At 34.8% G+C, this 13,019-nt stretch overlaps 2 protein-coding genes and 1 pseudogene across 2 annotated transcripts; 1 reads left to right on the forward strand and 2 right to left on the reverse strand.

Moving 5' to 3' along the window:
* Nucleotides 1-556, reverse strand: LOC114415931 (annotated as a pseudogene).
* A 134-nt stretch (nucleotides 557-690) lies between these two features.
* On the forward strand, nucleotides 691-1,412 carry LOC114415932 (protein MAIN-LIKE 2-like). The gene is made up of 2 exons (XM_028380792.1): nucleotides 691-921; nucleotides 1,050-1,412. The coding sequence occupies exons 1-2, from the start codon at nucleotides 691-693 to the stop codon at nucleotides 1,410-1,412; spliced, it is 594 nt and encodes a 197-aa protein (XP_028236593.1).
* Nucleotides 1,413-8,398: 6,986 nt separating this feature from the next.
* LOC114416607 (protein Asterix) lies at nucleotides 8,399-12,657 on the reverse strand. Its single transcript, XM_028381534.1, has 3 exons — nucleotides 12,446-12,657; nucleotides 12,258-12,358; nucleotides 8,399-8,769 (listed from the first exon to the last, which is right to left on the reverse strand). The coding sequence occupies exons 1-3, from the start codon at nucleotides 12,584-12,586 to the stop codon at nucleotides 8,706-8,708; spliced, it is 306 nt and encodes a 101-aa protein (XP_028237335.1). The 5' UTR covers nucleotides 12,587-12,657; the 3' UTR covers nucleotides 8,399-8,705.
* Nucleotides 12,658-13,019: the final 362 nt, after the last annotated feature.

Raw genomic sequence — 13,019 nt, forward strand, 5'->3', positions numbered from 1 at the left:
TTACACCATTGCAGCAATGCTCTCAGCCTCGACAAACTCCTTCTCCATCTCCTTGACAGCTATAATCAAACCCCTCGTCATGCCCTTCACACGCAAACCACTCCCTTTCATTTCCTCCTGTAGCTTTTCTGCCATTTCCCAATCCAAAGCCTTCAAGCAAAGAGACTGTATTAACTTGTCATACTCATCAATGCTTGGAGGACACCATAATCTTCCATCTCCCCACCATTTGAATAAGCGCTAGCAAGAACAGTGTAAGTGTACACATCTAGTCTGAAGCCCGTACTTTCCCCCAACCTCATCATCGCCACAGCTTTTCCCATTTCCCCAGCCTTCGAATTCGCCGTAACAAGACAATTGTAAAGTAATAAGTGTCTGCATGAGGCACATAATGAAAAGCCTCAAAATTATCAAACACCTACAAGGCAACCTTCCCTTTCCGCAACCTGGAGAAGGAACTAATGAACTAATTTAGAATCCTGACATTGAGGAGTCCACCGTCCTTCTTCTCTCCAATGTCCTTAATGAACTCCCACAACGAGTACACACTATACATGTTAATGAGCACCTCAAAATGAAATTACTTTTTGAAAGGTATAAGTTTTTGAATTGTGTTTTGTTTGAAAAAGGTAATATTATGATGAATTTGTGTGGTTTAGTGATGGAATTTATGGTAAAAGTTTGCAGATCATGGTTAGAACTAGAGGCTTAGGTCGTGCCTTAGGTAGGGTTATAGGTAGAGCCCTGGGGAGAGAGGATGATCATCATTCGGATAATGCCCATGTTGTTGAGGATGAGCCTGTGGTAGTTGCAGACATACATGCAGCTGGTGCAGACGCTGGTTATGATGTTGAGGGATTTCCAGGTAGGCCACGTGACCCATCAGTGCTTACCGAGTATGCTAACCATGTTGCAGTTAGCGTATAGAATGAAGAGGTATTTATAATTTTTAAGTTAACTTATTTGTTAAGTATCTGTTATAATTGAAATTTGTGTTCCTTTAAATTATTATGTTAATAAAGTGTCTATTCCTTTATACTTCAATTCAGGACCGTCCTGAATTGAAGTTATCCTCCCATGGGAGGAAAGTGCAGAAATTTGGTAGGCCTGCTCCTGAAATTGAGGGCCTAGGTACTGCCACAGGACTAAGTCCTTTGATCACATGTTCAATAGACACTAGCGATCGGGGACTTATATCTGCGTTCGTGGAGAGGTGGCACAGAGAAACTAGCAGTTTCCATCTTCGTGTGGGGGAGGTTAGCATCACCCTGGATGATGTGGCGACTTTGCTTTATCTTCCCATTGTTGGCGCCTTCCATACCTTTGAGCCTCTGCACGTCGACGAGGTCGTGTTGATGTTGGTGAAGTTACTAGAGGTCTCCGGAGAGGAAGCCAGGGCCGAGACAGCATAGTGTCATGGACTATACATACGCCTATCTTAGCTATGAGATATATATCAGAGCAGATGTCAGACCAAACATTGAACTATTGCAGCTCGTGCCTATGTTCTACATCTTTTGTATATTTTAAGTTATTTTGGTTTATAATTATAATTTTAATTTAACATTAATTCGTCTAAAACTAAAGATTAGTTGTATAATTAATTCAAAGGACTGAAATATACTTTCAAATTTCACTACATAATTAAATATCATAATTATGATATTACCAATTAAATATCATAATTAAATATATTTGTCATTCTCTCTTTAGATTAAACCGTGAGATCGAAAAATCCTAACTAATATTATAAGTGAGTTGAAAAAGAAGAATATGAAAAAAAATGTAATAAGTTGATAGATGGGGAGTTTTTTTTATATTTTATTTACTCTCTTTGTTTTTTTATCTTTCTATACTTTTTTATTTACCAAGAAATTTATTTTCTGCTCCCACTGTTATCATTTTAATTTAACCAATTTCTTGATTTAGGTAAACCATGAACATGAAATAATAATCATACGGTTTCATTCCGTAATGGACACGAATTCAAACATTACATTAACTTCGACATAGTGGAAAGAAATAAAATTTGCATGAAATACTACAACTAAGTAATGCTAATTTTGCGACAAGGACATGTCGTCTTCCATTTCCATTACATGTTTACTAAAAATAGCTAAAATTTTTATTGGTACAAATTATTTCAAGTAGTTAGACTGCACTAAGACCTTTAGCATGTCATTGTTAGTTTTCAGTTTAATAATTTCGAATTTGATAATTTTATTTGAATACTCATGGTGGCTTGGTTGTCGAACAAATAATCGTCTTACCATTTGTATTTCATGAATATCATAAGGGGGAATCCCATGAAGCACAACTTGCTTGATCAAATCCTTCAGTTCATCCATGGTACATCCAGAAGGAATGTCAAAAATTTTGAGATTTTTTCCTGTGAACGAGTAACCAACAAACTCATGTTGGCGTGGCATGTTCGACCTCCCGTTGTAATATAGCAGGTCATCATGAGTAGGGGTCATAGTCACTTCAAGTAAGTTTAATATACCATCTGTTGTTCTACCAATGGTGCATAATAACTCAATCCAACCAACACATGAATATTGATGATTACACATTAACATTGTGTTAACATCATCATCATTTTTCAGTTGCATACATTGAAAGCGAAATTGGTTATTTGTATCTGTGAATGGTTGTCGGTAGTAAATTTCATCTAAATATTGTTTATCAGTTAGCTGAAGGGTATTGTGTATTCTAGTTTTTAACGTTTGAAAATCACAAGTGTTAGGTACTCGAATGGATACTGGAGTGGAAGTTTGAAAATAAACACCACTGTCGTTGTGAACAATGGATCCATTTGGAAAAATAAAACCTAATATCGAGTTCACAATTGTCTGACTGCTTATTTCTCCCAAGAATGCCATACTTTGTTCTATGAATTGGGCTAGGAGAGAATGTGTGATTTGTTACAGTGTTTGGGCGTGTCATATATTAGATGAGTTTCAATATCATTGCTTTCATTTTTTTTAAAAAATAGAGACGCATGCAGATGGTTTCTGTTTGTGTTGCCAACTACAGCAATGTCGTGACATGCTTTATCTTACATCAGAATGTGCTGACAAGTCTTACAATGTCCTCACGCTTTATGTTAATACGCATGCATTTTACGTGTTGTCAACTCGGACAATGATTTATCATACATGTGTACTTTATTTTAGTTGTACCAATTAATTTTTTTCTTAACGCAAGAATTAAGTAATTATTTTTTTCTTAACACAACTTTAAATATTTCTTCACTACTCATAGCATTTTAACTTCAATTTTAGTATTCTTAAAAACTCATTAAATTTTTTCCTTCAAAAAAAAAAGGAAAAAACTCTCGTTAAATTTCTCTAAAAAAAGAACTCGCATTAAATTCAATATTTTTTAATAAGAGTAAATAGACATTTTGGTCCTTAACTTTTGACCCCTTTTGCAAATTTGTCCCTATCTTTACATTTTAAAAGATAGGGACTAATTTGCAAAAGGGGTCAAAAGCCAGGGACCAAAATGACTATTTACTGTTTTTAATAATTAAGAAAACAAGTTAAATCTTAATATATAATTAAGGGACTAATTCTCAAATTTTAAGTAATAATTCATTATAAAATAAGTCAAAATTAATTAAACAAACATAACATGGTACATAACTTGGTGGGAACTGTGTGTTAAAGATTATTGTGTTCAAACTTAATTCAACAAATATACAAAGACAGATAACTCTAATGTGAGATTAAAATTCATAATGATCAGCTATTAAAAGGTACATGTTCAGTCATCATTTATGTCAACACAGTCTCTTTTGAACATCATGAAGCTTCTATAATGTTGTATTCTACTAATATATGGAGTTGGTCACTGTTTTGCCTGAGAATGACAATTGCTAGACCATAACAATGCTACAGGCGGTAAAGGACAACGATTAAATAAACCTGTTGTACATGCAAAAACAATATTAATTCAACCGTCCACAACTGATTGCATAAATATTAAAAAAAAACACTTTATATCTAGAATTTACCTTAACAAAATGATTGACATAGACGTGGCCGATACAAATTATGCGAAGCACTGAAAAATCTGTTGGTGGTTGACTTCTAAGAAGAAAGAACGTCATGCTTTGTTGTTGAGACAACGATACAAGGATTACATTATACCTTGATGCAATGACATATCTCATGTCGGTTATATCCATCCACTTATCCATATTCACCTTAATGAAACAAATATAGACGTCAAAGTTAATTTTAAAGTTAACTCTTAAAAAGCAAAACATAAATTACATACATTGGTTAACCCATCAACAAGTAGTGACATTCTTAATTTCTCAAATTTGTCCGTGCCACAGAAGAACTTGATATAGTCATCTGAGAATTTGTCAAGTTCTTTAAGCAGATGGTTGCGGACCAATGACCAAGAGTCTTCACACATACCTAATAAATCAGCAACCGACCGATATCCACAGTTTCTGTCAGCATTGACATCCACAATGTTGTCAATGAAGTCGTGCATAAATGGCTGAAATTGATCCAACATAGGCATGATCCTTCTTGGATTGGGCTGGTCAGAAGATGATACACTACGCCTGACTGACGAATTGCTATTTTGCACAGAATGAAAAACATCTACATACTCCCAATAAGATGGATCACGCTTTGTTAACCTTGGGTTTTTGTTCATCAATTTCTTCGGTGCACCTTTTGTGTTAACCTTTGCTGGAGGAGGACACAGAATTTTGATCAGGGTATGCAATTTCCCGAAGTTTACTCAAACATCAAGTTCTTCAAATCTTTTAGATATGGTTTTCATCTCTTCCTTGATGCTCACTTCGGGCTCAAATAACCCTTGGTCTGAAAAACTAAGTCTCCTCCAAAACATATGGATTGAATCTAGTGGGATGCAACCAACAACATATTTAGATAGCTCATATGCACAAGGATGACTGTGCGTGATTCTCATGACACAACCACAAGTTGAAGGATTCTTGCCAGCATAAGGTACACACTCAAATCCAGCAGCAATCTGATTTAAAGCATACCTTAAAACCATTCCAATAAGTCTCTTGTATAAGGTTTTTTTAAAGACATGTCCAACCACATGTGTACTTGTTTCAAATATTGCTTTAATTTCCATGTGCTGCAGCGTCATCATGTTGTTCATGACATCCCAAACATTGCATAAGTCTCCAAGACTATTCTGTAACACTCTTTTTAAAGCCCGGTGAGCATATTCAACCCTACATTTCAAATACACAAGTAACAATAAACATATACAACAATAAAATTCCATCAATTCATCAATGTTAATAGAAATAATTGAACATTTTCATACATGTTTGTTGTTGTATTTCCTAAGTGCATCACCTTATTCGTCCAGACAGTAACAAATTTTTCCTTGTGTGGGATTATTCATGTTTCGTTGACATAGTCAACAAACATTCGCCAAGGTGAACAAACCATTTCAAACTTCTTCAGGCATTCATCGAATTACTGTTTCAAAGGACAATCAACCAGAGTTCCCCAGGCATCCATGACATACTCCCAAGTATTTTTTTGACCAATTAATAATTTACATTTGACCTTGACATTCTTGTTTATGGGAAAGTTGCACAACAAATTTGTACACTCAGGAAATACAGTTTTCACTGCATTCATCAATGCTAGGTCTTTGTCAATCACAATAACTCCATGGAGGGCATCATCACGTCTTAAAAATATACCTCAAAATTGTTCTAAAGCTCATACCACATTATTAAGACATTCACCCTCCAGATATGCAAAACCAGCAAAGAATGTCATCCCTGTTGGTGTCACCCCAACAAAATCAAGTAGTGGGAGTCTGTACCTGTTTATTTTGTAGGTACTGTTTATCAAAAACACCAAATTACATGCATTGACTAACTTCACTGCATTAGGGTGACACCAAAAGATATCACGTACCATGTCTTTATCCTTTAATCTATGCCAATGAATATATTGATCCCGTTCAAGAAGCTTCATTAGATGTTGCATTTCAGTATCACTTCTTCTAATGGAAGAACAATATGCACTTCTTGCATTGTATATTTGTTTGATGGTTGTACAACTATTGACATTGTGCTCCTTCAAAGTTAGCATAATGTTTCTTGGTTTTACCATTGACTTGGTCATATCAGCAATAAGTGTCTTTTCAGCTTTAGTCAATCGCTCAGCGTATGGATGTCCAACTAATGACTTGGCTAATTCATGATTATGAATCCCACACATGAACTTCATCATCCAACCTTGCCCTCCAACCACTGGTTTGTCATGAAGCTTGAAGGGACACCCACATTTTCTAGTCCCAATATCTCTTCTAACAAATTCTTTCTTCCTACACTTATACTCACCACTCCTTTCACAGCCAATTAACACAAACGAAGTCTTTTCTCTACTACCAATGTTTGTGTCAGACCTTATAATGACCGCCACAAATCTATTTTCATGAGCAACGGATCGAGCCCACTGCAAAACATCATTTCGGCTGTCAAACACCTACAATGCAACCCAGACAATTTTAGTTTTCTACAACACATTCATTTTATTAAATCACTCATAATAATGAACATTATTACCTGAGAAGTATTGAACGCATCCGAACAATCAACATGTGGTTCATTCACACCACATTCTTGTTCATTTTGATCATCCATATCAACTTCTTCAGACATTATACTGTCATACATTCATTGATCTTCGTCCATCTTAACAATAAATCATAAATTTTAACATAGACATACAACATCTAACCGCACTATACATATCATACAAAACTCTACATAATCTTTTACTAGCAGTCACAATAACTAATGATTAGTAAAATGCAAAAATCCAATATCATTCTACATACGATTTTAATCAATTACACGTATAAACAATTAAATTATTTTTAAAATGACAATACAAACAAAGTAATAATTAAAAAAATTATAAACTTAAATAAATGTTACAAATTCAAAATCCGTATAAGTCTTACATATCAACTTGATTCGTAAGGCTTATACGGATCAACTTGATCTGTATGCTTAATATAAACATACGGATTTGTATGTTTAATATAAACATATGGGTCAACTTGATCTGTATCAGCCTTACAGATAAAGTTGACCCGTATGATTTAGGGACCATCACACTCACGCACACCCAGCATAAATGCGTATCTTGTATGTCGTCGACAACGAACCAACCACCGCAACAATGAACACCGGCCCCTTCACCTTCACCGAAGCTCACCTATCGCAAGAAAAAATCACACAGAAGAAAAAAAAAGCTTCACAACAAAAAGCACTACACACCCACCTTTTTAACGAAGAAGATAGACGAGGGGCATTTCTGACATTTTTAAAAAATGCTGGGTGTACCTGACATCAGCCTTGTTAATATGATGGATGAGTGCAGTCCGGTGGATTTCAAACTAAAGCCATTATTTTTGTTGTCCAAACCATTAACAGAAATAGAAAACTGAGGTACAAAAATTGTGCCTCAAAACTTTCCCGTCCTATTCATACTCAATCGTACTCAAATGGACATCTAAATCCCAAATTTTCTCCTTGTGCGTACTGCACATGTCGTGCTTGAAATTCAGCCAAATAAATGAATACAAAATCAATGAAATGGACAGAAAACACTAATCATCCAAAAAAACAAAATGCAGATATTGAAATAAAAATCAACACAGGTTTGAAGTCGTTAAGTCAACATGCATTAGGAAAACTAGTTGTCCTTGCAGAGATTTGAAGAGGCTGTAGTCCTTATCAGAGGTGGTGTTACCGCCACTGAAGATGCTTTGGATGTGTGGTGAACAAACTCCTCAAGGTTAGATCTGTGATGAACAAAATCATTTGAGGTTAGGGATCGAGGAATTACTAAGCCAAATTGTGCGGACTCGGTATTGAAGAACAAGTGTGACTTCAGGAACGTTGGGCACTGAGGATCTAACAATGGCCGCACCGGAGAGGACAGCATACTCTGACTCCAGAGAAGATGGTTCAGACATGCAAACCGTCAACAAGGAATTGAGGGAGGACATTGGAATTCGGCATCCACAAATCAGAAAGAAATATTTTCATAAAAAAATACTTTCTTTTGTTCTTAAAATTTATGTTTAACAGAAAAGTTAACCCTGTTTGTTATAAAGGGGACTAAAAGTAATGCAAAAAAAAAAAATGGAGTCGGGAGTACCGACAGTAATAAGCTAAAACATTAAGGAATCAGTGAAATTAACTATTAATAAAAAGGTTTATAGGCCCATACCTTTTTGTATATATTTTTCTCTCTATTTTGATTCATTGTTTTTAAGATTTACGTTAAAATAGCTACACAAATAATCTTATATTTTTTTAATGTTTATTGATTTAATAAATTAAAAGAATACATGCTTTAACTTTTAAAATGAAACACATACTCTTATTAAAAGACTATAATTTCAAATAAATTAACAATAAAAATATTACAGTAGCATAAAGAGGAAATATAGCTCTCCTCATATTTCAGACCATCTCCATCTCTAATATATAAATATCAATAAACTATAAAATTATCCAAATACGCAGGTATCCAGTCTTCGCAAGCATCTTTAACACGAAGAACAGTGAAACATTTCAATGACACTCTAAAACTTCCTTTCACGCTTGTTGGTTAATTCCCGAAAAGACCCCACAAAAAGGTTTTTTCTGCCTCAATCTTGAGATCTCAACTTTGTTTGCCGGGTCTAGGAGGTCCAAAGTAGTTTGTTATCAATCCCATTAAAGAAAACCTGGGATTCAAATTAACATTAAGTCAACAGTTTTAACAGTGAAAAACAAAACGATATGAAATCTATATACATCGAAATTAAGTACAAACTATTTTATATCGTGTTCACATTATGGAAGAAGAAATGAAGAAAAATAAAATACTTACATGAAATTTATATACATCGAAATTAAGTACAAGCTATTTTATATCGTATTCACATTATGGAAGAAGAAATGAAGAAAAATAAAATACTTACAAGTAACCATATATATATCAGTGGTACGTGCAAGTGCGCCCAGATATGCAACTGTTAATATACTTTGTAGAAATACTACTTTAGTGAGCTACACTTTGGAATATTTTAAGAAATCCAAGTTGTATACTTCTAAAAAAGAAGTGGAAGATAATAACAAACCTATATATATAGTCTATGGTTATGGTAATATCCAAGATTAACATTATTTCTGCAAAAAGTAAGAATTGGTTTTAGCATTCTTACAGGCTGAAAATCTCCATCATAAATGTATCCAAACCTTAGACTATTCTATGTGTGCAGCGAAACAGTAGAACAGAGCAAAAATGTTTTTTTGCAATGTATTTTTAATGCTCAGACAAGTTACCAAACATCAGTATCAATGTTAACTCAGTAAACTACAATTTAGCCTTTTTCAATAATGGCATATAAACTTATTTCGTACATTAGACATTACTATCCTAGATGACCTGACTTGAACAGGGTTATTTAGGTTTGTACCTATGTCCTTTGAGTTTTAAGAAGACGGGAACCTAAGCCTGATTGATGAACCACAACTATGTGGACTCTTCCGAGTTCACTTTGGCCATATAGGATCGTTATCAGTTGTTGAGGTGGTAACCTGGATTTCAATCGAATGCTCCAGAAGAAAACAAAAAGACATTAAATATCCTACACGTTTCCTAAGCTCTATGGTTAAAAATTTCAAGGATTGTTTAACTATTCACCGGGAAAGTGGACATTATGACATTCTAAATATGTACAGGTTTTCAAAACAAATTTCAGGGCATTATTGATTTCTTGGAAAGTAAAATTCCTATGTTTTCATTGATTTTTATCCCCATGACAAGGGATGGGCATGCTGTTTTCACACAACATGGGTATGCAAGTAATTTGTTGCCCAGCTATTGGCTTTCACTCCCACTTCTTTCTACCACACATTCATTCTCCCATTATTTGAATTTTGAAAAACAATTCCAAAAGTATTAAATGCTAACAGTAGGTAGGAATAGGTACTTGTTTAACCAGAAATAACATTACTTGTCATATACCTTGACATTTTCCTCCTAAACCATTAAATAACATGCCATATACCTTGAAGCATGCTTCAGAAAGTTGCATGGTACAAAGAAAAATAAATTTAAACACGTAGTTACTAGAACCACATACAATCTCAGTTACTTTTTAACAGTCCACACATAAGAATATGGCGCTATTTGATAGGAATACCTACACTCGTAAGTTAAAAAAATGACTAAGGCTTTGATGCACTTAAATGTATGACCAGCAATCCTATAAACATTTTATGCAAAAGAAACACCTGTGAGAAGTAGCTGTCCTATCTACCCTGACAGAACAAGATTAGACAATTACCTAATTGATGCATCGGGCAAAGCATGTGCTCCATTAAAATAAAAAATTCTGCAGTAAAAGGAATCTACCCAGAGTATTGATTGGAATTAAAAAAGGTTGGGAGTGCCCAGGAGAATTGAAAGCAAAAATCAGAAGTTTATCTTCTCTATGTAATGGCAACTGCTAGTTCACCATAAGGAATATTGCATTCTATCCCTCTAGCAATCACTTTCTGTTCACTATTTTCTCATGTTTCTACGTTTAAGTATTTGGGATCAATATTACAAAATGATGAGAAAATTAGTGAAGATATCACAGATACAAATCGAATGGTTAAAATGGACCACTCAGGTTATCTGCGATGGAAAGTATCTACAAGCTCATAAGAAAGTTTTGTCATATAACAATACAGCTAGTTGTACTCTATGGTAATCAACATTGGGTTTTAAAGGAACAACAGAAAAGAAAAAAAGAGAGTAACATAAATGAAAATGTTAAAATGGATATGTAGTTGTGTCCCCTTCCAAGAAAGGACAAGATACAAAATGCTTATATATTAGGAAATATTGGTGTGACACTTGTCAAGGAGAAGATGATGGAAAATCCGTTAAGGAGGTTTAGAGTTGAGGCATGTACAAAGAAGGCCATTGATGGCACTAGTGAGAAGTGTATATAACAATAACTGCATAGTTTTCAGCTACGTGAAAATGGGTAGAGGGAGATAAAAAATGGCATTGAAGGAAATTATCAAATAGGATCTCATTGTGAATAATATCCATGAGAATTTGATTCATATAACCGATGACGTAGTGTGATTCATATAATCGACCTCACCTAGTGGAATAAGGCTATTGTTGTTTGTTGAGGGCTTGGGGCTATTTAATAACTCTTCTAATCCTTTTGTGAATACCATAGACTATGTTTGGAAGGCTGGCAATAGGGGGAGTGATAGAGAATGAAATGGCAAAACTTACAATCGGTGATCCAATCCAACCAATCCATTATGTTTTATTTTTATAATTAAATAGATTGGTTGGATGTATACATGAATGCATTGGATGGTTACTAGATAAATGGATCAAAATGCCAGTTGCCACCCCCACCTTTGAAAAACACCAGCACATAATTCAAGCATAAGTTCAGATAGATATCAAAGGCCCGATTAAGGTCATCCATTAGCTCAGCCCAACATCTAGAATTCTACATCAAACATTCAATCCAATACCTAGTCAAAGGCTAATCTTGATCAAGTATCAATCCTAATCCTATCAAGATTTCCCTCATCAACAAGACATGACCAAGCCTATAAGAAAACTACATTTCGCAAATCCATATGTAGGGCATTGCCCCCAGGAATGATCAAGCAATTGTTGACTTGAGTGTTAGACTATTTCATCTGTTTGGCAGGTTCTTGTCCTCAAGAGTAATAAAGACTGGATCGTAGACAAAGGAAAAATTCTATTTGATCCTACTCTTGACACTTCTGGAACAAAAGAAGCATCCATTAATAAGATTAAAAAAATAAAAACAAAAAAGAAGGAAAAAAGATCCTTATTGTCGATTTTAACTTACTATTCATCAAGCCATAAAAGTAAACCTACAAATCTGACTTCTTTGGTTTTGCCTATATTTTTTTTCTGATTCCGTCCCCTTAAGAACACAAATTCCTATTCTTTCCAGTCCTAAGTATGTATGTATTTCAGAAACTTAAAAAATAACACTTCTAGAAAAGTGGAAAATGCACTAGCTCCCAAACCTAATAGCAATTTTCAACTTTTTTTAAGGTTTGTATTATTTTAATCTAACGGCTCACACAATCAGATCCGCCGATCCGCAAACAAAACAACTCACAAAGAAAAAATCAAACACGAATGCGAATGAAGAATTGCGAAGAAACTCACATCATAGCCATCATAACTTGTTTGAGATCGTTCTCGACATTCCGCATGTTCGCGACGGATTGCGCGCAGAATATGAGCGCCAGCCAAGAGCTCAGTTTGTACTGATTTCACAAATAACAGAAGAAGAAAAACATGTGTTAATGGGTCGAAACGGAGAATGCGTTGCGAGATCGATGGAGAATACAAACCCTGAACATGACGCCGGCGACGCCAAATATGACGGCGATGAAGCCGGCGTAGTCGATCGGAAGGTCCTGCGGCGAAATCTGCGGCGCCACGTAGGGTCTCGCCGCCGAGGGCTGACGAGGATCGTTAGGGTTTGATGACATCTCCGATTTCTCTCTCGCGCGCCACAGACAGGTGTTGACAGAGGTTATCTGATTTTCTCAGCAAATTTTCTTTTGCTTATAGAATTATTTAATATTTATAGTGCGAAATTTGCGAATTATTTTATCAAGATTGTTATTATTTTTTTAGAGTAAAAAGTCATTTTTATCCCTTGACGTATAATTTATTGATAAATGTATCTTGAAATATGAAAATACAAAATTTAGTCCTTGAAAATATGAAAAGTGTGACAAATATATCTGACAGTTAACTTTTGTCGGTCACCGTTAATAAAATAGTCTACGTGGTAAAGAGGGACAAATTTATCACTAAAATAATTGTCAACGTGATTATGCTGACTAAATTTGATGAAAATGTCAACAAAATATCATTTTGAACATAAATGTCAATAATTTTTTGTTGGACAAAAAATGT

The sequence above is a fragment of the Glycine soja genome, chromosome 6 (assembly GCF_004193775.1).
Source record: "Glycine soja cultivar W05 chromosome 6, ASM419377v2, whole genome shotgun sequence".
In the NCBI taxonomy this organism is placed as follows: Eukaryota; Viridiplantae; Streptophyta; class Magnoliopsida; order Fabales; family Fabaceae; genus Glycine; species Glycine soja.

Bases quoted from the DNA above. Each gene is read 5' to 3' on its own strand.
- LOC114415932 (XM_028380792.1), top strand. From the start codon at position 691: ATGGTTAGAACTAGAGGCTTAGGTCGTGCCTTAGGTAGGGTTATAGGT. The intron at 922-1,049 runs GTATAGAATGAA...ACTTCAATTCAG, and splicing joins CTAACCATGTTGCAGTTAGC to GACCGTCCTGAATTGAAGTT.
- LOC114416607 (XM_028381534.1), bottom strand. From the start codon at position 12,586: ATGTCATCAAACCCTAACGATCCTCGTCAGCCCTCGGCGGCGAGACCC. The intron at 12,359-12,445 runs GTTTGTATTCTC...TTGTGAAATCAG, and splicing joins TCGCCGGCGTCATGTTCAGG to TACAAACTGAGCTCTTGGCT. The intron at 8,770-12,257 runs GTGAGTTTCTTC...TTTGAATCCCAG, and splicing joins CAAGTTATGATGGCTATGAT to GTTTTCTTTAATGGGATTGA.